Source organism: Argentina anserina, chromosome 2 (assembly GCF_933775445.1).
Source record: "Argentina anserina chromosome 2, drPotAnse1.1, whole genome shotgun sequence".
NCBI classification, from domain to species: domain Eukaryota; kingdom Viridiplantae; phylum Streptophyta; class Magnoliopsida; order Rosales; family Rosaceae; genus Argentina; species Argentina anserina.
The window spans coordinates 29,213,580-29,238,355 of record NC_065873.1 but is presented as its reverse complement, the minus strand read 5'-3'; the positions used below and the strand labels follow the sequence as shown (position 1 = coordinate 29,238,355).

The 24,776-nt window shown below is 38.1% G+C and overlaps 5 protein-coding genes across 5 annotated transcripts; 2 read left to right on the top strand and 3 right to left on the bottom strand.

The window, feature by feature from the left end:
- The first annotated feature begins 6,581 nt into the window (after positions 1–6,581).
- LOC126782579 (bZIP transcription factor 11-like) lies at positions 6,582–7,990 on the top strand. Its single transcript, XM_050507850.1, has 2 exons — positions 6,582–7,711; positions 7,857–7,990. Exon 1 carries the CDS (start codon positions 7,168–7,170, stop codon positions 7,672–7,674), a length of 507 nt encoding a protein of 168 aa, XP_050363807.1. The 5' UTR covers positions 6,582–7,167; the 3' UTR covers positions 7,675–7,711; positions 7,857–7,990.
- A 5,880-nt stretch (positions 7,991–13,870) lies between these two features.
- Positions 13,871–15,537, bottom strand: LOC126783601 (protein TIC 20-I, chloroplastic-like). The gene is made up of 3 exons (XM_050509100.1): positions 15,424–15,537; positions 14,997–15,166; positions 13,871–14,713 (listed from the first exon to the last, which is right to left on the bottom strand). The coding sequence occupies exons 2-3, from the start codon at positions 15,154–15,156 to the stop codon at positions 14,076–14,078; spliced, it is 798 nt and encodes a 265-aa protein (XP_050365057.1). The 5' UTR covers positions 15,157–15,166; positions 15,424–15,537; the 3' UTR covers positions 13,871–14,075.
- A 1,068-nt stretch (positions 15,538–16,605) lies between these two features.
- On the bottom strand, positions 16,606–18,728 carry LOC126782088 (uncharacterized). The gene is made up of 8 exons (XM_050507250.1): positions 18,556–18,728; positions 18,385–18,480; positions 18,201–18,279; positions 18,019–18,097; positions 17,793–17,832; positions 17,569–17,703; positions 17,168–17,308; positions 16,606–16,995 (listed from the first exon to the last, which is right to left on the bottom strand). The coding sequence occupies exons 1-8, from the start codon at positions 18,726–18,728 to the stop codon at positions 16,719–16,721; spliced, it is 1,020 nt and encodes a 339-aa protein (XP_050363207.1). The 3' UTR covers positions 16,606–16,718.
- An 860-nt stretch (positions 18,729–19,588) lies between these two features.
- LOC126782089 (uncharacterized) lies at positions 19,589–21,163 on the top strand. The gene is made up of 5 exons (XM_050507251.1): positions 19,589–19,982; positions 20,079–20,219; positions 20,592–20,711; positions 20,809–20,904; positions 21,020–21,163. Exons 1-5 carry the CDS (start codon positions 19,737–19,739, stop codon positions 21,152–21,154), a joined length of 738 nt encoding a protein of 245 aa, XP_050363208.1. The 5' UTR covers positions 19,589–19,736; the 3' UTR covers positions 21,155–21,163.
- On the bottom strand, positions 21,132–24,064 carry LOC126782085 (uncharacterized). Its single transcript, XM_050507248.1, has 7 exons — positions 23,649–24,064; positions 23,392–23,534; positions 23,010–23,281; positions 22,755–22,909; positions 21,977–22,239; positions 21,809–21,871; positions 21,132–21,637 (listed from the first exon to the last, which is right to left on the bottom strand). The coding sequence occupies exons 1-7, from the start codon at positions 23,929–23,931 to the stop codon at positions 21,380–21,382; spliced, it is 1,437 nt and encodes a 478-aa protein (XP_050363205.1). The 5' UTR covers positions 23,932–24,064; the 3' UTR covers positions 21,132–21,379.
- Positions 24,065–24,776: the final 712 nt, after the last annotated feature.

Sequence of the window (24,776 nt, the reverse complement as noted above, 5' to 3'; positions counted from 1 at the left end):
TATAGAAGATTTTATGTCTTATCATAGCTGATAAAAAAGTAGCTAGCAGGGGGCGGTGGCAAGTATGCTTTAGTGAGCTATGTACGCTTTTCGGATGGACATCGGGGTCCAAAACTCTGGAATTTGTTGGTACCAAACGCAAGTTGCTTCACCTCTTTAATTTCTTTGATTATCATGACGATATGATGAGATAAGAGCACCGATCGAACGATCGAGCATATGAATGCTCTAGCTTTGTGTTCGACTGTTCATATGCCTTTGCTTGTAATGAAACACCTCTAGCTGTTCGTTAGTGCTCTTCGCAACTTTTGGCAACTGTGCCGACCACCTTCAAGAAGCAGCTGAAAAAATTCCAAAGTCCTTGGAATAGTACTCAACACTCTTCTAATCTCTTTCACCAAATTAATCGTGTGTAAAAGGGAAACTGATTGTACAAAAGCGCTTTTGTCAATTGGATCAGCAATATCACACAGATAATAGATAAAAGATCTCAAATGCAAGTAATATATGTACTACGATAGCTTATCTACAGTGCTGCAGATCGAATCGTTAGGATTAGATTATGTCCTCACAATTCAGAAAAGTAGATAAACACAGGAAAGTTAATCTTGCGCGTGATCAAATACAGTATATATTGTCACATGCTGAACATTATAATAGTAAGTACCATGCATTAACAATATTAATTAAACTAGATATATATGTGGCCAATTCCTAAAGTAGACAAAGTGCATGCATTTGATCGATTCTCTTGTCTTGTTTTGGTCGTGGAGCTTTAACATATATGTAACACGGTGCCTGATTAATCTAGCTTAGAAGATGACTAATCCCGTCGACCGTTTTGATTGACTAATTGTCCATGATATTATTCTCAAGAATCTCATCTGTTTTCTTATATTGAGAATTAATTAATATTATTCTCATCTTGATATGTGGATTTCTTTGAACTTAATTATTTTTTGTGCAGATCCATCCTGATGTTCGATCAATAGGTTTCTCATAATAATCGCTACCAATGCAATTAGTTTTTCAACAGCTAGAAAATCTTGATTCTTCTAGCGCGCTGCAGGTTTAATTTCAAAGTGTAAGCAGAGCAGCTACTTCAGAGCTAAGGTAGAGGAATGCCATTAGGACAAGTAAGAGTAGCCCTATGGTTTTATTAAGCTAGCTAGGTAGGTGAGCTGATTGGGAAAGATGAAACGACAGCACTACTGTGTATATGTACGTAAATGAAATCTTTACTTTTTACGTCCTCCAAGTTTTTACTTTAAGTCACTTTGATCTTTGATCTCATATGTCGGGAACCCAGTAGCTAACTTGCTTTCTGAATTGTGGAGGAAGCAAGACCATGCTTACATATATAAATAGGTAAAGTTAACTGTGACTTGACAAACACTTTCCTAAGAAATATGAAACACATGCATGGGTGCCAATCATGATTTCGGCTATTTCCCAAATTCAAAAATTACTCGAATGCATATTCTGGCGATTGACAATTATCAGTTGGAGACATGCATGCAGCTAGTTCGATCTTATATGTTTTCATATGAATATATCTCAAAGAGTTAGAGTGGCTGTGGAATCTTCTGGCAGATTAGCAGCACGAAAATAACGTCGTAAACGCAGAGAAGATTTTCGAGCAAGAAATCTTGCAAAAGAAGAAAATGGGGGAACAAAAAAGGAGAAACTGATGGTACATTTATCAGAAAGTGAGTGAGGTGTATATATGAAACCCAACTCGAACTTTTCCGGAGAGATCGAACCATGCAAAGAAGAAGCAAGATATACAAATGGATGCACAAACCAATAAGTTTGGGAACATTAACTTTTCAGTGAAATGAAGGAAACAAACAAAAGTTTGGAAAGCAAGATTGAGGGTTTCCTCACTTCCGCAGGAAAAAAAAATGCAAAACGATCAAAAATATTTTGTTTTGGGACCCAAATTATTTGCAAAAAGCTGAACCAGAATATATTTGTTTATCCCTACAAACCGACCATGACCTTTATTTTCTCTCTCTCAATCTTGCTTAATCAATCAACATTAAAGAGCCATGGCCGACTGCTTCTGCTGCCTTCTGGTATGATCATTTATTTTTTAACAAATGTAACAGTAAAAAATAAAAAAGGAATTCTGTTTCTGGCAAATGCTGCTGTTGTTGTTGTTTATAATTTGAAATCTTGGAGAATCAATGCTCAGATGATGCTGATTTGAGCATCTCATTTTTCAATTGGGCACCACTACAATAACTTTTCCTTACTGCTCTATCATATATTCTCATTTCAGGGTAAACGACAGTTCGTATTATCATCACTCTTTTTGTTTAATGCTGATCATCGGGTTCTGTCAAGCAAACCCTATATTTAAATAGTCGATGACAAAGGGAAAAGATGAGAATCATAAGGCAAATGTAGTTGGAAGAAGAAAGGAAATTGAACGATCCACAATCAATGTTGCGATCAGATAATCTTAAATTAATTGTTAATATTGCTTTCCCTTGATTAAGATCGATCCCTTTCTGGAAGCTTGGAATATTAAGGATACGTGGTGCCATACAATTCATATACAGTACAAGATTCCCTCTCAACCTTCGATCTATGCGATCTGTACAAGCTTGGAAACTGTAAACACATACCTCTCAAGCTAGTCTCCGCAACATACTTTCTTTTCTAATGGATAAACAACTCAAATGTTACTTACGAGTCGGACCTTGCAACCGCCGACTCATGAGACTGTCACTAATCAAAATGGTACTATTTATTTCTTATGTAAGTCTTTTTTTTTTGGTAATTAAAATTTCTTATGTAAGTCGGTTACGAGAAACAAATAATATCAACACTACCATTTCAAAAAAATAATAATATCAACACTGTGGGGTGATTGTTTTGAACAACGGCAACATCACGATTCGCCCTACTGAAAACCTTATCGTCGACATGGTAGCAGAAGCGGATTAATGAATGCACGGAAGTGGGTAGGGGCACAACTAGTGTCTCCTCATATGGATCTAGGTACTCTCCACTCGATTTTCCCTAAGTTATCATCTACTCTATAAATGTATGTATGGACACTTGCTTAGCCTGTGGCTCCAATTCGACCTTTAAGTCTTTTACCAGATTTATAACGGTGGGCTTTTCCTCACCGTCGCTATCTAGCTCAAAGGGACCACTCCGTCATTTCAAAATCACCATGAGTGTACATCACGACGCCTTTGTACGTTTAGTAAACACTCACTCGACTTTAGGCTCCAACCACAATAATTGAGGTGAAACTCATATGAGATACGGTAAATTTCTCACCAACTAGTGCGACCAACTCAATCTGGGTATAGTTGGATCGATACACTTCTCATCAATTTGCGCTTCTGGGTCATTGTCAGGAATAATTGCCAGCTCCATATAAATTTGAGCTGGCCATAATACACAAGTTGGAGAGTTAAATATAGAAAGCTCACTATAGAGTTAATAAGTAAATTTCAAAGAGAGATTACTCTCTTTCGCAAGTACTATTTGCGTCTTTCTCACTTTTTTACTTTGTGCTTTATTAATGGCATTATGGAGCACTTTAGTGACTTTACTCAGTAATCAGTATAGACTATAGACGCATAGTAGGACAATTCGGATAACTCGACAATGAACTCGATTTTTGTCGAATCATTTCATGAGAGACGACGTACATATATAGCTGAGTAAATAATTTTGAACATTTTAAACTATTTCTGAATATTACAATGTTACACTAGACCGAAGTTTGGCATTCCAGAATTATGTTCTTCGACCAACAATTGAAAAAGCTGTTTTGAATTTCACTATCAATCGAGTGTATTATTGTGAAGATAAAATGTATGTAATTTGGACTTCATTAGATCGAAATAAATAATTAAGTGTACGTATTAGGATTTCATCATCACATTGCATTTTTCTTAACGTTGGAAGTATGGATGGAGAAAGGAAGCAAACCATATAATAAGTTAGAAAATTAGGTCCTCACTCTGCATCAGAAAAACACATGATCGAAAGACATGGACATAAGCCAATGAGATATTTTTGATCCCCTCTCTTTCCAAAGGCCATATATAACTACATATATAACTACATATAATCTTAACTCTTCTTTCTCATTATTTGCAGGGTGCATGCAAACCGTGCAGTACTACTACTGCTATGCGCCCTACTTCAAATCCCGCAACCATTATCCACGCGCGCAAAAAAAAAACGTACAAGTTCGAGCTGTACTGTTGAAATTTGGCAAACTATGCATTAGATTAGCCAAAACTTGTGGTATGAGACCGGACAATCGATCTATCTCCTCGCGCCTCTTGTGCTATTGAAAAGAAAAAGCAAGGCCACTGCATGCATATACTAAACTATACTACTAATCTAAAGTTGTTAGTATGTACTACAAGTTTCTTGGAGCCAATTTATTCGCGATTGATTTCTTGAATTATCATTACGTATACGAATTAAAATAATCTCTGTGTTGTCAAACTTCAGATTAGGGTACCGTATACCTAGCTAGGGTTTATATTCATGAGAAATTATTGTGGATCGAATAGTCGTACGTACGTTATTGGACATATGTCGCTCTATTTATGCGACTTTGCATCACTTTTGTTAGGGGTCTGCAAGTAATTTAGACTTATATGCTTACACTAGACTATATATACTATTATCTACATCACTTAGCAGAGAAAGGCTGTATACTATATATACAAATACTCTACACAAAGAGCAAAGCAGTAGAAGCATCTGGCATCATTTTTTGGGGCAAACTGAAGAAACTGTAAGAACCAGTATCTATACTCTTTATAATGAAGTGGGCGGCTTCAATGGTTGAAAGAAGAGAACCATGCCAAACTATATACATAATATATATGTCTCATGTGTATCATACCAAGGAAAAATATGTGTATTTATATGGGCCTCTTGTGTCGTAAACAATCAAAACTATACGGAATATATATACTGTACGTACGTACCTTTAGACGGCTAGAGAGAGCGTCTTTAGTTGTAGTAAGTCTAGGTCAATCGCCCCGTTCATGTAAAGTCAACCACCAGTAAGGCAGTAATCAAGTTATATTTTTACTATTCTGTTAGTCTGAGCTATAGCCTATAGAGCATGCATGCAGTTTATATAATTTTTCGTATATAGATACTTATTAGTAAATATATAAGTATATATATAGTACTGATGTGCCTCTCCTTTCGATATGTTATTACGTACTCTGATTTTCAACCTTTGATGCCCTAAGAAACCGCCTCCTTCGAATGCTTGTTCGTAAAAGTTGCAAATGTTTTGTGTAATGTGAATTAATTAATAATCTGTGGAAGCCTTATAATTAGAGGATTGCATGCAAATGGTTGAAACTTGAAATCCTAATTGCCTAAAGATTAGTCTGATGGGACTTTGAAAGCCGAGCTAGCTAAAATATAGGTCAACTTAGTTACCCTAAAATGTCTAGCTAGCTCGACCGCTAAACATAATTTTCAAAAATGATAAGATCACATAATGGTCCAATTAATGCGTCTAATTCAAGACATTATGTATGTCGATCTTACTCTTTGCCGGCTCGAACTAGTGATTCTGTCTTCTAAGCCAATTATCATGCATGTTTAAGACGGAGGTGTTTCGATCGATCATGCATTGTCGAAGACAAACGTACGTGGACAATCCAAAGAAAGAAAAGACACATAACAGTGGGAGATGGGACATGTTTCATAATGATTTGATCGAAAATAATGGCCTAATTCGAACAATCAAACCTCTATGATGAAAGAGTTGTGTTATGTGAAATGAAGAAATTAAAAGAAGTACGTCATTTTGGACAATCGATTATTGCAAGTTTCGGATTACATGGTTAAAGAATGTTGAGTAAACAATATAACTACGATTTGGTATGAAGTTCTATTAGCAGACGATATCATATAGTCGCTAAACTCTCTTATTGATTAACCACGATAAATTGCTAGTCAGTACCTAGTCACTCCGAAATCAACTTCATTAATTAACGTTAATTTAGAAAATGAACCACCCCTCTAGACCTTGTACTAAACTTTTCAACCAAGTTAATCCGAGTCCTTCAGAATGTGACACTTAACTGAAAATAACGTAAATTACGTTACTATCATCGCTGAACTTTCTTATACCACCTCCATCCCAGAGATTCCCTCTGGGCTCTGCCCTCTGCTACATTCTCAGGTGCCCACTTGTTTCTTTGCCCATCATGTAAAGGACAAACCGGTCAAATTAACAAACCGTGTGCCCTAACGGTTAAATCTGGTACAGACATGGCGGTGAAAAAGAGAGGTTAAATAAAACACTAGCCAATAGGAAAATTGCAAAGTGTTTCTCTGCTCGCCAGCTGGAAATATTGGACGGTCGTGGAAATTCTACCCACATGCCCAGGCACACCCTCCCGTTAGGCCTCAACAAACTCCCTCATTTGATAATTGCAGTAGATTTCAATGCACACCCTTTACTTTTTATAACCCTTTAATTTCTTAATTTCCATTTTAATATGAGGTTTAATTTTCCTCTGTAATCACTTTTCCTTCTATAAATTGGCCCCTCCTCACCTTCATCAACCTCTTCCTCTTCTCCTTCCCTTCTCTAGCTTTCAGATCTTAGCCTCCCTCCTCCTCCTCCTTCCTTCAAGGGCTGAAGCTCTGCTGGTTTAGGGTTTTGTCTTCTGAGTTCTGTGGGGTTGTTCTGGAGTTCCGTTCTTGAATCTTGTGTTTTGTGTTGTTTAATTTAACAACAAAACCCCACATAGATCCAATCAACTTAGGTTTAATTTGTTTTCTCCGAAGCAAAAAAAAACCCTGGAAAATTAATCTTAATTAGATGCTGGCTCTTTTGTCCTTGATGTTTGAGATTCATGTCTCCGGTGCTCAGTGAAATCCTCCTTTCCGGGTTTATGGTAGATTCCGCCCTCCGGCGCAGGACCCATTTAGTTCAATCCTTCTCCGTCGTCTTCCTTTACTGGTTCTATGTGTTTTCATAAATCAGCTCCCAACTCAGCTTCGTAATACTACTATTATACTACCAAATTATTATCATCAGTAAACTATAATTATCAGAATAATCGTGGTCCTGCGTCGTGTCGTTTTAAATCTAAAAGAGTTTCTGTTCTGTTTGATATATATTATATCGATCACTCTACCATATTTATGGCTTCTTCGAGTGGAAACTCATCGGGGTCTCAACTTCTGAATTCGGGGTCGGAAGGCGACCTTCAGCATGTGATGGATCAGCGGAAAAGGAAGAGAATGCAGTCCAACCGGGAATCGGCGCGGCGGTCGCGGATGCGGAAACAGCAACACTTGGATGAGCTGACGGCTCAGGTGACGCAGCTGAGGAAGGAAAATGGTCAAATTCTGACCAGCATAAACATCACCACCCAGCACTACATGAACGTGGAGGCCGATAATTCGGTTCTCAGGGCACAGATGACGGAGCTCAGCCATAGACTGGAATCTCTGACCGAGATCCTCAACTATATCAATGGAAACAACAATGGTAATAATAATAATGGGGTGTTTGAAACCGAACCGGCCCAGCTGCTTCAGACCGGCTCCACCGCTGCCGATCATAACAGCTTCATTATGAACCCTTGGAATAATTTGCTCTACTCAAACCAGCCCATCATGGCCACTGCAGACATGCTTCAGTACTAACTGTTCATGATCATCACCACAATGGCCCCCCAAAGAGGTCTGTGATTGGTCTATATCCTTGTTGTCTTGTTCTGGGTCTCAATGAGTGGGAGAGGAAAGAACAGAGTGTTCTTTTATTTTGTTTGCTGCTATATAATAAAGATTATATATAGATATAATGTAAAGCTAGATTTATGTATCAGGCGAGTGATTAGGTGAAGCAACATGACTGGTGACGAGAGCTTAATTGGCCTGATGGACAATTGGAAAGGTAGCTAGCTAGGGACCCAGAAAAGGGTGTTCTTGATTTGAAAATGGAATTTGGGTCATTAATGAAGTATTGTTATGTATTAGTATTTGTGTTGAGGGATTTTATGTAATATTTCTATATTTAATTTTCTTGGTCTTCACTTGAGTATTATGTTTATTAATTAGCTCTTAATCTTCTTCTTTTGTTCTAAGGTAGTACTTTTGTCTGAATTTCTTTGAGCTAATATATATTGTTATACAGAACTGTATTGTTATATATGATGATGACCACTCTTTCAAAGGGAAGTTCACACCAAAAGAGCCTTTGGTTGCTTTCAAAGAGTTAGTTTTTTTTATGCGGTTGATGACAAATAATTGACAACTTGTTTAAACCAGGTTTGTCCAACCTATTTTCTTATCGTCCATGATGGTTACATGAGAGTTTGGTTGGATTCATGTACTGGTTTTGGTAGATGATTGTCTCAAGCACTTCAAAAGTCATTTTACAGTTTAGAAAACATGTCATTTTCAACTCACAAAATAACTACAGAGGAATGCAGAATGGCTGCCAGGACTGCAATACGTATATAAAGTTTGTAAAAGCTTTGTAAATCAAATGGTCAATTATAATGGTGCCAAGATAAACAAATTAAATTTTCAGTTAGAGACAAATTCAAGGATGAAACTTGACCTAAATCGAAAGTGAATACTATATGTTAGAATCTTAAAAAATGATGTATTTGAATCTTCTTCTACTTTCTCTTTGCGATTCTACAAAAAAAAATATATAAAAACAATATACTACACTTAAAACGTAAAATCGATAATGTTGTTTGTCAAACATATAACCAAGAAATTACTTAAACATCGATGAGGAGAGACTTTAATAATTTGTTGGTTCCTTTTTTTTGAAACTATGACGTAAGGTCTTATATTAATAAGGTAATTGTACGAACCAACATGAATATACTTCCACTCCCATTTTGGAGCCACGATACTTGAAAGTATGCGAAATATCTAACTATTGGCAATAACCCTAGACAAACTAGAAATATAACTAGAAGTCAAACATGATGAGGGTTTGCAATCGGCCCAGAAGTAACCAATAACAATGCCCTGTTAGCACATCTAACTTATTTAGAGCAACTAGAACCTTAGATTTGGACTTCCAATCTAGATAGAATTAGAAACCCAAATATGCTAAAACCAACCACTAGGATTCCATATCTGATCCCACCTGTGAGTGAGCCTAAAAGTAACATAATTAAGCTCAAGGAAAATCCTGAGCCAGCCCAAGCCCACATAGATGTGATTTGGGCACCTCGCCTCTGCCCTTGACCCTAAGGCAACCAAGAGCTCGGCCGCATCCAAACCAAACCACCATGAGATGGCGACCAATGACTGCACCTCCACCTACTCAGCCAACAACAATGAGCACCCTCCTTATCGAAATAAACCCTAACTTCAAACCATGAAGGAAGGATGAGGTGTCGCCGATGTAGCAAGGTCTCGTACCTTAGCTCCGGATATGGACATGGATCCCACTGCCAAATACGAGTCCCCATATCTAGCAATAACGGCCTTAGAGCAGCCCCACGACGATCTAGAAGCACCACACACCTTTGAAACCATGATAACGCAGACTTGGCCGGAAACCCGCAGAGAGCCACGCCACTGCGCAACTTTAAGGAGAGACTGACGCTGGGATGGGAAGAACGATCTTAGAAGGGTCGACTAAGAGATCCCACAAAGGGGATTGAAGATTTGGCGCCACGAAGAAACTAACCCTAAAGTTAGCAGCCGCCTAAGATGAGAGAGCACTCTCGTTTTTTTATTTAAATTTCTTAATTTGTTGGCCCATTTGAAATGAAAAATTTAAGAATTAATAGAGACATCGTCATATTTCAACATGTTATGGTTTCTCGAATTTGGGAGCATTGCGAAAACCGGAGGCACTCTAGGGTTCTAAAAAAAATATCTCGTTTTCTATCCAACGGCGCGTTATTTGACGTTGCCGTTGGATGAGAGTGGCGCTGGGTCCGATGGGGGCTTAGTTCGGGGGCGCTTGTGGTGGATCTTTGGAGGGTGGAGGTTTGGTGCGGTCGGAGGGGTTGAATCGGTTTTTCTGGTGGCGGTTGTTGCTTTCGGCGGAGATATTTTCGCGTCGCCTTTGAGCTAATGGTTGGGTTTGTGTTGTCGGGTGGAGCTAGGGTTTGTACAGAGTTCAAAGATTGGGAAGCGGCAGTGGCGGTGACAATATACCTAGTTTGGTATTCAAATCCGGGTCGGATTTTGGTGCCTCGGTGTTGGGCTGAATCCTAAAGGCGGAGGAGCTGTATCTTGGCGTTAGATTTGGCAGGAGGCTCTCTGACGGAGGCAGGCGTCAACAACAAGGTAACAAGTCGGTGATCGGAAGACTGGGGCGTGTCCGGCAGCCGCTAGGCTTGCTGGTCTTTGGTGATTCAATGGTGATGGACCTGGGCCTTTTGGGTTTGGGCTTAGGTCAATGTAGGTGGGCTTGGGTCTTTTGGCCTAGGTCTGTTTTTTTTCTTCCTTTTGTTGGGTTTTTTCAGTTTTTTTTTGTCGTCCATCCCCCTTGTCTGAGGTTTTGGTGTCGGTAAGTAGTGTTTGGTCGTGTCGTTAAGTGCACATGTTTATGGTGTATGTCATATCCAGGGATTATCTAAAAGTTGATTCTTTATGGGTGTCTATGTAATATAGCTTGTATTTGTAAATATGTCGGAGGTTTTAGTATGTGATGCTATTAGAGCAGTTCTCTTCTCGAGATTGGCAGCGAGTAGGTTATCAGCTACTTTTGAAATTGGTTTTGATTGGTTTGGAATTTGGCATTCTTGACTTATGTCTATTACTTATTGCGATAGTCCTATGATTAGCAGTAAGATGACGTGTAAAAAAAATATAGTTTCACCACCGAGTATTCATTTGTTTGTAACCTTATTTTGGTGATATTTTTTTTTTCTTAAAAAAAAATAATGTGTTTGTTTTTCTGATTGCCCCCTTTCTTTTACCTCCTTTGGTGTGTATCTTTTATGCGTAAAATCTAATCATAAAAACATGTAGTGGCAATTAGAAGAAGGAAATCGGCAAACGAATATGCCAGTTTTCAAATTCACCACCCCTGTTATCGAATATGGATGATAATTTAAACTATATAAGATACATTATCAAAATGCCTCTGATCACTATCTCTACCTCTTTCCCATGTTTCCTATTTATTTATTTTATTTAAATATGATACGACTACGTAAGGAGAGACAACTTCATATCATATAGTTTACTTTAGCACTAATGTACTACATTACGTCTTGTTGCCTACTTGTTACATGATAAATCTCCAATTCAATACGTTTCGACCTAGAACATATATATGCTATACCCAAATAAGGTAGTGATGTGCTCGTATTATCTTATATTTATATGCATCATATCATTTGTTTATATGTTTAGTTCTCTAATTTATGATGATTTATGTTATTTTAGTGTGTTTGTAGGTTTGTGTCAAAGAGAGAAGAAAAGAAGCTAAAATAAGTTAACAAAGATTAAATGACGATTATATTTTTCATTTTTCAGAATATATGAGAGTTACGGATCGAATCAGCCATGAGCTTATATCATTGGAAAGCTACGGATGTCTATTTTATGTAATAAGTTACGGATCTTGATTTAGATACTATGAGAGGAAGTTATGATTATTTGAGTGACGAAATGTCATAGCTGAAATTTGCTCGGGTTTGCTAACATTCATGGAGAGCTCAAGTTGTGTTTCCAAGTTCATTCAATTTCAACACATCGAGGTTAGTGATTCAGAAGAAGATGTAGAGAGTACATGAATTCCTAGTTTTACAAGAGATATTTCAAGGTTTTCCCATTCCATATGAAGTTGGGAGTCTGAAACCAAGTCTGACAAGGAAACTGAAGTCAAAGATGAGCAATAGTCTTCCTTATATAAAGGAGCACGAATTTCATATGAGAAGAGGTATCTGGAGCACAATGTAGACGCCAAAGGAGCAGAGACCATCCATCCATTTTTCACCATTCCATTCTTTTATGTTTTTGTTATGTTTTTCTTAGTCATAGTTTGTGGAACCTTTTTCTAGGGTTAGGATGGTGCTCTATCATGATTGTTTATATAGTTTGATGTTTTATTGATGAATTTATAATTTCTTTATGATGAATTCTTAGTCACTATTTGAATTGATGCTTTATGTTTAAGTTTTCTAATTGATCACCTTAGGGCTTTGCATATAGTAATTCGAAGATAAATTTGAATAAAAGATGCAATATAATTTATGTAGCTTCTTATGATTAAGTGTGGTGAATTACATTGTTACTCGAGAGAAAATGATAGTTTGCTTGATTTTCTTGTTTTCTATAATGTAGTGAGTCATGCATGTTAAATTTATACATGAGAATGATAAACTGCATGAGAATGATAAACTGCTTAGCTAGGATATGTGACATTTACCCAAGAGGGAGATCATCATACACTTAAGGAAAACTATGGTCTAGTGTACATGAGAAAGACATAGATACGGGAATTGTCATCTTGAGAGATGAAAAAATCCATTAGTTGTATTGATACATAAATAAGATTGTTGGTGGTTGATTCTGATATCCTAGGCACTATCTTATTTATTTATTTCTTTCTTTAACACTCGTATCATTTGTTATATGAAAATCTTAAAACCACATCTTGATTGTTTTTGTGTTCTTAGATTAGATTAATTAAGTTAGAATTTAGACCGATTCTCAATCCTCAGTTGGAACGATCTCGTACTTGCACACTATATTAACGACGATTCGTGCGCTTGCGAGTTTTTAAATAAAATTTCACGACATGTAGTAACCAATAATCATATCTCAAAGAAAGGTGGGAGAAGTGGGTAAATTAGGTAGAGTATCTTTGATTAATGCAAAAAAGGAAGCGAAGGATGATGAAATCAAGAGTAATGCATTTTCCATGTTTGTTGTATTGAGTCCATAAGTCGGGTGCTAATGGTATAAAGTTTGAAAGTTGAGCTTAAACAATGTAATGAGGAAGATGATGATGAAAGTAACTCACCTTATCAGATATGAAACGAAAACGCAGTGAGCTACACTGCCTGCACTTGCATCATGGTGTCGTTTTCGATCTCTATCAATATCGGGCTTTAAGTGTAGTGGGAAGCTTAGCTAGTAATTGTTTATAGTGAATGGCTTTACGTATTGGGGAAAGGTTGTGATGGTATATACAATATACTACACACTTACTCAAGTGTGTTTTAGGTCGTCATTCTTATATTTGAAAGCAACAATCAAATGGTAGGCTTTGTTGAAAAATTTATAGTAGTTCTATAGTAGTTTTCATCGTATGATGACATGCATGAGCGCCTGATCACCAAATAAAAATTAAACATTTCGCCTCCAAATGTCTCTGAGCCTGCAATAACATAATGTGCTAGTGTTACATCAGCCCTATATATAGTTTACTAGTTTTCAGAAGTGACATTCCACTTATATTATGTCGAAGAAAATGACATTGGAGCAGCTCACCATGATTGAAGACTAGAACACAGAGGGCTCACCTCACATTATCTACTTTGCAGCCATTGTTAATTCAATTAAAATGATTGTAATAGGTAGAGTTAACATCATTCAAGGTTTCAAGTCATCCATCCACAATTCCATTTTAAGCTATCCAGAAACATGCCTCAAGTTTCTTATCCGCTTTTGAATGGGCATCTGCACATATCTACTATCAGGCCCAAACCCAACACCGCACCGGTAGGTTTCAGGGGTAAAACTGTTATACGGGCATGGTGTTTATCTAAACAATTATTAGGAAGCTTGCTTAACTATTTAAATGCATATCAGACTGACCTCCGTACCACCTATAGTACCATTTCCTTTGAGTTTCTTAACCACACAACAGCAGAACATTAGCATTTGAAAGTTGAAACTACAAATCTGATTAACAGCAATGGAATTAGCAAACACCACCTTGGTGAGAATTCAGCTACAACACAAATGCGACATATCCAATTGCAACCTCTACACAAACGCTGTTTCAGAACAAAAATCACTTCTGCTAACAAGATTCCTCTCTTACAACGAAATTCAAACAGATGGAAAGACAGCTGATTTTACTCCTATATATGCTTTCCTTTGACCTATTAGTCATAGGGAATTTGAATATATGCAGCATCACAAACAAATGGGATATCAGCGTACATACCGGCAAGAGCACAGCGTATGCACTCCAACACTGTAAATAGGTAAGCAAATGCAACGGCTGTCCAAAAGTGCATCCCGAATTTGCCCCAGTAAACAGCAAGTGGCATCCAACGGCTCACAGTCCCTATTACTTGCAAGGCAATCTCCAGAAGCATGCCCATCACTACATGAAATCTGAAGAAGTGAGGCCACTCCTTTCTCCTCACAATTCCAAGATATGCAACGAAAAAGTATGCCATCAAAAACCAGCTGGGCAAGCTCCCAATCGCGCCAAGGAAAGGGTATGTGAAGAACTCAAAGTCTTCCAGGAACGGGTGCAAGTGATAGGCTGTCTCAGCATACATCCATGTCTCGTGTAGGGGCATCAAGTAAGGGAGACATGCTAATGTCCTCCACCACCACTTTGGCTTCTTCATCATGGGAGGGAACCGAAAACTGTATGGGACATCCTTAGACGCTTGAGGAGCCATACTAGATCTGCCTCGCCTTTGCAATGTGGGGATGGTGCGTAGAAGGCTGCCTTGATCCCCACTGAAAAATGGGCTTGATGCAGCACAAGGATGCACAAGTGGCATAGCTACAACCAACATACAGTACTATGCAGAATCAAATCAAGCACTCACCATATGTATTAGCACGAGATGGCAAATCACTGTCCTAGTTTTCTGATAAGTCTATTCAACAAAATATGTGATTGTTTGAGTAAATGTCAAGTGTAATGTGGGTGGAGCAATTTCAGAGAATGATGCCTTAAATTGAGAAAGACAAGACATATAAGAACTAAAACTACACAAAACACAAGCACAATGAAACATGACTAAATCATTCACAGTGTCGTATTCGACCAGGATAAGGCTAACCTTTCTGATGAGAACTCCATGAACTGATGCATTGAGAAGCACTCTTGCTCCGAAAACGAGGAACACATGACAACACAGGGCTACTGCATATCGACGGCTTACATACTCCCGAATTCACAGAGCCTAACCCACTGGGTCTAGCACACGCATTTGGAATCATAGCCAAGTACCTAATGCAAACCCAAATCTCATAAGTGAAAAAAACTCGTAAAGCACAGAAAGTTAACTAATGTAAAATTAACAAGAACAAACGCAGAAACCAAATGAACCGTAAAGTTCGAATCTTTACATCAATTACAGACCAAAAAGGCTAAGAACTCAGAAACCTAATCATAACTCAGCTTTTGGATATCAACAATGCTAAGAGAAATGAAATTGAGCGCAACCCAATCTCTAAATTCATGTTGGAAATGAAGAAAGGAGCTACCTTTTGGTGATACAAAGCCGGAGTAGCTACTACGAGAGCTCCACTGCTCCAGCTCGATCAATTTAGGGTTTTCCGCAGCCAATTTCTTGTTGGGAGAGATGACACTAAAGACTGAGAGCCACCGTATCTGAATTAGAGCTAAGAGTCTAAGACTAGAGAGAGAGACAAAAGCAGGCCGTCTGATATGGGCCTAAAGCCCAACTTAATAAGTGGGCCGAATAGGTCAAACCATTGTATCGTGGAGCGTAATAGTGAGCTAATAAATCAATTTAATTTACTAGAACTGAATTATGTTTCCTAAGTCGGTCGGTGTTTTCCTATTCAGGTTCGGGTTTATATATAATGAGGGGGAGTGGGTTTGTTGTAATTGAAATCCAATTTCGTTTCACTCTATTCGAAGAGAAGAATTAAGAAGGGAATCAATGGCATTCCGAAAGCGATCCAAGGCGAGGCAACAGCAACAAGCTGATGATAAGGGCTCAAGTACATCAGATTCAGATAGTAGTGATCATGTCTCAGAAAGCCTTTCTGAGATTGATGACGCCGAGATTTCTCCATACCTGTTAACCAAGGAGGAGGCAATCTATAAAACCATACTCTGGGAAGCAATGAACAGAGATTATGTGGAGGAGAGAAGTAAAAGAAAAAGAGGCAGTAAAGCCAATGAAGCCGGTCCTCGGAGAAAGGCAACCAAAACTTCTACCAACTCGACGGCTAACACAAAGAAATCGAAGGACGGGGGCAGTAATCTTGCACCGGACGTGAAAAGACGGAGTTCGAAAATCAACTATGATGTCGTAAACGAAGAGGAATGCGGATTTGAGGAAGGTTTGGGTCGTAGTGAGAAAGTCACCAGTACAGGGCACAGTGAAGAGGCTCAAGACGAACAAGGCTACGACGACAATCTTGAGTACGAGCATGAAGATCAGTACAATGAAGAGGATGAGTCTTACTATGCAAATGATGATGATAATGGGCATAATGATGGATGGTTTTGATAAATTTCGATTTATGTTTGATGACGTACATACCCTGTATGTAATTATTCTGACCTGTAATATCATGATTTATCTTTATATTCATGCTTGAATTGCATTATGTACACAGAAAAAAAGATGTCGATAACAGTTGAAAGAAAAGGGATTTGGAAAAGCTTAAGATTAGTAACAACATGCATCAGCTGCTATACTTCACGATTCATGTTAACATGAGACTGGGTTACTTCAGTTGATCAAAGCTACAGCTTGACTGAAATCCTTTGTTTTATTTTGAATCCACTATCATAAACAAATTCACTATGTTGCAAACGGTTTATCCATTTGGTCAATAATACTCTGTAATCCAGATCTATAACTAGGATGAAGAAGCCTGACTCCTAGTTCATTTTTCAAATGAGCATTGCAAACTCTCTTCTCACCTAACAAACCATCTTTCATAACAGTTGCTGTAGATTCTCTTTGTTTAGAAGAATGTTTGATCCAGCCTGGCCACTTTTTGTCAACCAAGTATCTTGCATACTCGAACACTGCTTCCCTCGGGGCTGGGTCATCATCAACGATATTGTAAATTTCCCTGAAAGTAATTTAAGAAACCAGTGAAAACAGTACATTATGGTAACATAAGACTATTATATACACATCAAAGTGTGCAACGGAATTTTATATACATATATATGCTATGTATGAAAGTTGCATGGTGAAATATTAGATAGGTTAAAATAAAAACCAGTATGAACAATAAAGACCTTTTGGAAGAAGATGCGCAGATACTGGCCTTAATGGCTTGACAAATGTCCTCGACATGAATCCTTGATGTGAACTGCTTATCTCCCCTCATTCTCTGAGTTTTTGATAACGTTTCCTGCTTGATTATGGTGTCAACAGCACTGTAGCAGGAAACATTTTATAAATCTTTTAGAATGAGAGAGAGGAAATCTAAATCTGCCAGCAAGAAATGTCACAGTAAAATAAAAAAATTCGAAATCCTCCTAGCCTTGCAGGCAGACAATCATTTTTGTATTACTAAAGGAGCACTTCTCAACATTTCTATGAGAACATGAGAAAAGTTCCTATTATTACTATTGATCACATAAAGAACGAAAAGGAAAGGCTATTTTGTTCATACAGCAGTAGCATCAATCACAACCTTCTACCAGGACCATAGATACCTCCAAGCCGAAATACTTTGGTTGAGAGGCCCAAACTCTGCCCCAAGTGTAACCATCCTTTCTCAGCAGCTAACCTTAATTTTCCTACCTCCCTTGTCGGGTTAGTGGGATAACTACCACATGATACGTAACGATTCAGTAACTGTTGATATTGCCCATAAAATAATTTCCACACCAACCAATTCAACACGTACTCACTTACTCCTCATCAACCCATGCCCCTCCACAATCTCCATATACACCTAACAGAAGAAATTCCACATTGTCAAAACTAAAACTATGAACACATTTGAGGGATAGTGGAGATAAATATACCAGATTGCATTACTTAGACAAAAATCACAATGCTAGATCGTCCAGAAAACTATTTCCAATAAGCTAAAACTAAAACGATCGATAAACTGAATCATCGCGAAATGAAGACATACTAGTTGAGGACAAATAACAGAGCCACTGAAGATTTCCACCCAAAAGTGCTTTCTTTAGAAGTTGTTCATGTTGCAGCATCTAGGACACAACAATCACCATCAGTTGAAGCTAAAGAACTGACACTAAATACATTTGAAACAGCTTTACACACACATTAAAGAAGCACTTATCAATATCGTACCGGATCACCAACACCAGGAATTGGAGGGATTGAGACAACCGCGTGAGTATGGAACTTCATAACATCAATGGTGGCCACACTGCACAAATAAACAACATTGGGTACCCAAAATAAGCAAAAAGAAACAAACTTTGTAAAAGTTCATCATTATCTCAATGAAACAAGAAATGAAAATTTGACCAACTCTGGTTCATATGCATCAAAGAGGTACATATCAAAGCCCATTTCTTCCTCAAGTTTCTTCTTCTTGGTAATGCTTGTACATGTCCCAGAGACACCCCTAACAATTCAAAGACTTGAGCTTTAGCTAAACCCTAAACCCTGAATATGAAATTGAGTTCAGAGCAAACATTACCATCCCTGTTTCTTGAGGTCAATCGCCAAGGCCTTTCCGACGAAACCCATCCCGGCGATGAATATCCGGTTCGGAGATTTTACTTCAGGTGAGCCGGTCATTCGGGTGGCGGAGTTCCGGGGCAGGTGACCCGATTTGAATGCCGATTGACCCGAAATTCGACACAACTCCATCCGAGAGATAGTGAGGCGATTGAGCTGAGATAGCAACTGTTACTTACTCCAAACTCCAAAGTCCAAGTTAGTAAGTTTTACAAGGCAACCATTTTTACTTTTTTACAATTTACATTCCTTTTAATTTCCGGATAAAAAGAAAAAAGCATTTTACATTCCTCAATGGGTAAATGTCTCAAACCTGAAAGGCAGTGCTTATTGAGCTTTCACACAAATATGAACAAATTAAACTAGTAAAAAGTCATCCTATCCAACAAAGAATTATTCATCTAAATGTTCTGCTTGGATGAAAGTCTCCGCTACAAGACTCAGCTACCTCAAAACTTTTATTGATCACTATATTCTTGAGTCGATTCTCATTTCTTGATTTCCTACCTCAAAGGTTTATCATGAGGGCTAAGTTTTTTTGTCGACCACCTTATAGTTTGACTATTGATTTGTTTGTGGTGAGTGACAATTTTCTTTAGAACAAAAATGATATGAAGGAATCAAAAATAATTGATTTGTCAACTAACACACTTATTCTAAGAGTTTATATATATGTTTTTTTTGGTAATGAGTTTATATTTTTCTTTGCCAAATTATTGATGGAAGGGGAAAGAAACATGGCTGTGGTTCTTCTTTGATTAACGTATAATATTGAGGATTGACCAAGAAAAGAGAAATAAACAAAGTTGATGATGATATGTGTTCCTGTCAGCACACATGCGTGATTCAAATTTCAAACAGAATGCTGCAAATAAACCAATCAGTTCTTGTTTTCGGGTAGTTATTAGATATATTAGAAGTTTGGTGTAGATTATCGACTCATATATAAACCTTGAATTCTTGATTGCACAACTAACCTACCCTCACCCACATCTAGCTCCGAAATTAAATGAGGTTCAACTATAGTGAGCATACATACCTCTCTCTCCTCTCGTTTTCTTCCTTAACTAGGCTCATTGATTTGACACAGTCCCAGAAAACCAGGTTATAAGCTTCAGGAGTAGAAGAAGAAGAAGAAGAATGTGTCCAAAGAGATCAATTAAGATGGAAGAGCATGGAGTTACAAGTCTTGTAGTGTTGGGAGTTATATCATGGACAACAGCATTTCTATTCATCAGAAAAATGTGTCCAAAGAGATCATTCGGATTCTGCAACCGCCTTGTTTCGACAATCCATGCAACAATTGCTGTAACCCTAGCTTCACTCTCCGTGGAATACTGGAGCTGCCCAGTTTGTCCTCTGGCTGCTCAGTCTTCTCCTCAGCAGGTTTTTCAGTAAAGTTTCATGAAGATTAATCTGTGTCTGTAATGGTTTGTTTCTGAACTTGGTTAGCTAAATTAACTTTTGAGGTTTTTGGTGCAGATGAAGGCACTAGCAGTGAGCCTTTCCTATCTCATCTATGACCTCATCTGTTGCCTCTTTGACAAGCAAATCAGTCTTGACAATTTCTTCCACCATCTGGTGAGCATTGTTGGAATTGGAGCAGGCCTTTCATACCGAAGGGTTAGTACTCTGACCATTTTCCAAACTTGATTACCATTTTTTATCCTAGATTTGAGCAAGTACTTTGTATTTTTTTTAGTCCGAGTACATTAGTAGCAATAATGTAGTAACATTAATTTTTGATTATGATGGATTACTGATGTCCTTTACCCTCTGCAGAGAAAGAGACAACTCCATGGGGAGCTGTTGAAAAACCATACAGAGTTGGTCCTAGTCATCCTACCATTATTTTTTTGAAAGATCCTACCATTTTATATAGTTAGTTATCACTTATCAGTATGGGAAATTGGTATAAATCAGTTTAACTTTGAAGAAAACATCAAAATTTTATCTTTTCACCACTAATAGTACATTTTGTTGGGCTCATTATAGTGTGGATCAGAGATGGTAGCAGCACTGTGGATAACGGAGGTCTCTAGTCCTTTCCTCCACTTGAGGGAGATTCTCAAAGAGCTTGGTTACAGGGACACTGATATAAACTTAGCAGCAGATGTATGCTAATATCTCAAACAGACTTAACAATGCTGTAAACTTTCGTATTGCAGAAACAGAAGCTAATCTGAATTTCCTTTTTCATGTTTGTGTGTAGATTTTATTTGCAGCTATATTCTCCGTTGCAAGGATGGGAGTCGGACCTTATCTCACCTATGTAACACTATCTGCTCACAATCCTTTGCTCATTAAGGTTCGCATTATAAACAACCGAACCTAACAACACAGCAGTAATAGTTATAGGCTGACGCCTCAAAGTAACTTTGCATGTATTTTAAGATGTTGAATAAATTGTCTATGATCAACAGGGAATGGCTGCTGGACTGCAGCTGGTGAGTGTTTTCTGGTTCTACAAGATTGCACGAATGGTGATATATAAATTGACCAAGAGGACTACTACTGCAACGAAGAAGACTGACATCAATCATAATGGTGAAAATTGAATGACTGAGACAAATTTTTACATTTGCAAAACTGTATGTACACCATTGATAAATAAACATTTAGCAACTCAACGACCGTACATGATTTCTTGGTATCAGTATCACTTTCTCTATTTACCATATCTTGCTACATATGATATAAATGACTTACAAAATGATGCAGCACATTCTTCGTCAAGAATTGGAGGGGAGCGAAATATTTTATCAATATTGTGCTCCTGCAAATCAAGAATTGGCATGGCTCTTTGCATTCTGCAATACCTCCTTTAAAACCAAAGCGATCCTTTGCACCATGTGCGGTTCCAAAAATCTTTCTTTGACTCTCTCATATCCCTTCTTGCCCATTGTCAATCTCCTCTCTATATGTGTGGCCAGTTTCACAATGTTGTTTGTTAGGGATGATACACCTTCTTTACCAACAGGATGCAGCAGTCCGGTCGTGCCATTCACTACAATCTCCATGGTGCCCCCAGCTGCTGTCCCCTGGAGTGATTCACAAGAAAGAAAAGTAAAATTACTTGGATCCTGTTAATGTAATCTACCAACAAAATACATTGATAAGACAACTAGAGGACATAAGCATGATTTTTGCACACTAATACAGGTAGATCATACACCGGAAGACCAAGTATGATTGTGTAGTAAAGAACAAACCAGTACAGGCAGCTGAAAGGCCATTGCTTCAATAGTTATCCTTCCAAAGCACTCTCCTCGAGCCTACACATGATTATAAAGTTAAGCTCTAAGATACTTAATCTCAAATAAAAACTACCCAGCAAGATATCATCTCCAACAAAAGTTGCTGACTTGAGTGGAACCTACCTGAGAATTCTGAACAAGAACGTCAATAGAAGCCAGATAAGGAGCTACAGTCAGGGTTTTGTTCACAAAGTGAACACAATCCTGAAGCTTTTTCTCTATCACAAAATTACGCAGCTCCGTTTCAAATTTAGTCTGCTTATCCATGTCACTTCCTACTATTACTGCATGCATAGATGGCACTTGCAATTTCTTCTCCTTAACAATTTGCAGACTTTCATGAAAAGCGCGAAGAAATAGGTCCTGACCTTTCCCACGTGATACACCTACATTAAATCATCAATTTTTTTTTCTGAATGCAATAGTCATGCACAATGCATGAAACTGAGTTGTGCTTAGATAAACAGAGAAGTGAACAAGTAACATATTGGTAGAATATCTGTGTATGGCTCACTGATGCAATGCAAAGCATAATGGCGTAGGTACAATTCTACACATTTAAGATAGGGAACTGATGAAAAAATCTTAAACAAAGGGATTGTAAAGAAAGAGTTTAAGTTCAATCGGGAAGTACTACAGCCTCAAACCACAAAAGCAATCTTTCACCAAATAAAAATGTGAACTTCCGGAAGAGAATAAGTGTTTGTAATTCTTAGTTGGCCTCAATCAAAAACAATATGGGTTCAGTTTTGTTTTATATTAACACTCCCCTGAAGAGGTCAAAGGCAAACTGATGCTATAATAACAGATGTAATTGAATAGCAAGGATTTAAACTATAATCTCTCACTGTAATCCGATTGCGTACAAATAGAAATTTATGTAAAGAAAAAAGAAGCTTACTATTTATGATGGCAAAGAGTAGATCTTCACTCCGCACTCCAAGAGATTCTCTGACATGTTCACGGAGGACCCTCCTGGATACACTATCTTCTGCAACTTCCATTAACTCCTTACTATTTCCAAGGTGCACAACATATGTATTAGGCATTTTAATCCTGCAAGTCACAATCAGACTATATCAAAATCCAATATCACCGCTAATATAACACTGACGAAACAAACTAAGATGCATGTAATCATGCGATTCTTTCTCACCCTAAACGTTCCCGAGTCCTAGTCTTCCAATACTCTGCTGTCGTATGTGAATCAATCATGGCACCTGCAACAAAAGGGAGATGCTTAACATACTCCATTTTGAAATAATGCCCTCGCATTTCATGAATCCACCACAACACCTTAGGTAGAACCCGAGGTACATTCTCCTTGAGCACAGCATCCAGCCATTTTCCAGCAACAGCAGTATTCAAAACAACCAAATCAGCCTTAAGTGCTGTGTCTATAGCCTTCTGACCCTTTGCAGACAGCACCTACCAAGCGTAATTTTGCGAAAGTCATAAGTTCATAAAGCTATTGACAAAGTAACACATTTTTGCCCCGACGAATTGAATTGACAAAACTACAGATAAAGCAAGATTACCTGTACTCCTCTGTCCAGCATTTTATTCTCCAAACTGTAAATCACCTCGTCGGACTCCGGCGGCTTTTGGCTTGTTATCCAAACAACCTCTGATCCCACTCCTCTTAACAAGAATGCCAACTCCATCAACAACAATGGACCCCCTTTTTTTTTTTACCATAAACAAAAAAATAAATTAACCACACCAAAAGTTTCCATCTTTTTACTTTTCTCTTTTCCAGAAACACAAAGAAAATAAGAGAAAGCGAAACTGTTACCGGAAAGAGAGAGCTCGTGTGAGACCAACAGCACCAGCTTCGACTTCATGAACCGCAGGGCGCTCGGCTCGCCGGCAACGGCGTCGTTCCGACGAACCGCCGCCGGCGCGGCTCGGTTGTCATCGTCTTCAAAACGAGCGGCGGTACTTGCGTTGCAGGAAGAATCAAAAGCGGTTCGCATCAAGAAAACCATGGCGGTGGAGAGAGAAAACAATGCGAGAACCACCAGAGACCATTTCTTCTTCTTCTGCATAATCCAAGCACTGCTCGCCTGCTTCGCCATTGGAGAAAGAATCAATCTTTAATCTTACTCTGTCATGGGTTTTGTGTGATGTGATTTAGATCGGCAGTAGAAGAGTGTAGAAGATCAAATCTGGGATCTTTGAGCGTTTTGAGTATTTTAATTACTGAAGAAAGCTTCAGCCTTTGAGACTTGAGAGTACTTGATGTTAGAATGTTGGATAACTACTAAAGTAGTAAAGTGTGGGCCCAACTACTCTCTACCCTACAGGCTTTAGAAGCTCTTTAAAAAGTTACCCACGCTTACTGGGCTTTCCGGTCAGACTAACCCGGAAACCGTTTTACTAGTAGTTCCGGTGAAAGTTGAGAACGCTAGACATATGTATTAATACATATGTTAGACTCGAAGGCTAGACATATACGGTCTATGTTCAGTTCTGTTCACGTTCAGTAACTGATCATGAAATTCATGATTAACCACTATTAGATGTAAATTCAAGAGTTGAAAACAAAATAACTTAATTTCAAAAAGATTAATTCATGTTCAACTACTGATCGTGTGAACGATACTGACTCTATGTTAAGTTGCTTCACTAATCTTATCGCACCAAATGGTTAATGTGATCTAAGTTTATGTCAAAGCTGTCATTTTATAAACCATTGATAAATACTAAATAGTAAAACAATATGTAGGATGAGGTGTGTTATTGTCTAATTACATGCTTAAGATGTAATTAGAGTGGGGTATTATGAATCTAGGATATTAAAGACTTTAGGTGCTTAGTGTAATCAGCAAGACGAAGGAGATTATGGAATACTAATTGGGAAAAGAGGAGTGGAAAAATGGGATAAAAGAGGAAGCAAAGGTAACGAAGAAAAGAACTTTGG

Bases quoted from the DNA above. Each gene is read 5' to 3' on its own strand.
- LOC126782089 (XM_050507251.1), top strand. From the start codon at position 19,737: ATGTGTCCAAAGAGATCAATTAAGATGGAAGAGCATGGAGTTACAAGT. The intron at 19,983-20,078 runs GTTTTTCAGTAA...TTTTTGGTGCAG, and splicing joins CTCAGTCTTCTCCTCAGCAG to ATGAAGGCACTAGCAGTGAG. The intron at 20,220-20,591 runs GTTAGTACTCTG...GGCTCATTATAG, and splicing joins CAGGCCTTTCATACCGAAGG to TGTGGATCAGAGATGGTAGC.
- LOC126782579 (XM_050507850.1), top strand. From the start codon at position 7,168: ATGGCTTCTTCGAGTGGAAACTCATCGGGGTCTCAACTTCTGAATTCG.
- LOC126782085 (XM_050507248.1), bottom strand. From the start codon at position 23,931: ATGGCGAAGCAGGCGAGCAGTGCTTGGATTATGCAGAAGAAGAAGAAA. The intron at 22,240-22,754 runs GTAAGCTTCTTT...GATTTAATGTAG, and splicing joins ACTCTTTGCCATCATAAATA to GTGTATCACGTGGGAAAGGT. The intron at 21,638-21,808 runs GTTTGTTCTTTA...GAATCACTCCAG, and splicing joins CCTTTCAGCTGCCTGTACTG to GGGACAGCAGCTGGGGGCAC.
- LOC126782088 (XM_050507250.1), bottom strand. From the start codon at position 18,728: ATGGAGTTGTGTCGAATTTCGGGTCAATCGGCATTCAAATCGGGTCAC. The intron at 18,098-18,200 runs GTACGATATTGA...GTTGTGTCCTAG, and splicing joins TTCCTGGTGTTGGTGATCCG to ATGCTGCAACATGAACAACT. The intron at 17,309-17,568 runs GTTGTGATTGAT...TTCCTGCTACAG, and splicing joins ATCTATGGTCCTGGTAGAAG to TGCTGTTGACACCATAATCA.
- LOC126783601 (XM_050509100.1), bottom strand. From the start codon at position 15,156: ATGATTCCAAATGCGTGTGCTAGACCCAGTGGGTTAGGCTCTGTGAAT. The intron at 14,714-14,996 runs GTTAGCCTTATC...TGTTGGTTGTAG, and splicing joins ATGGAGTTCTCATCAGAAAG to CTATGCCACTTGTGCATCCT.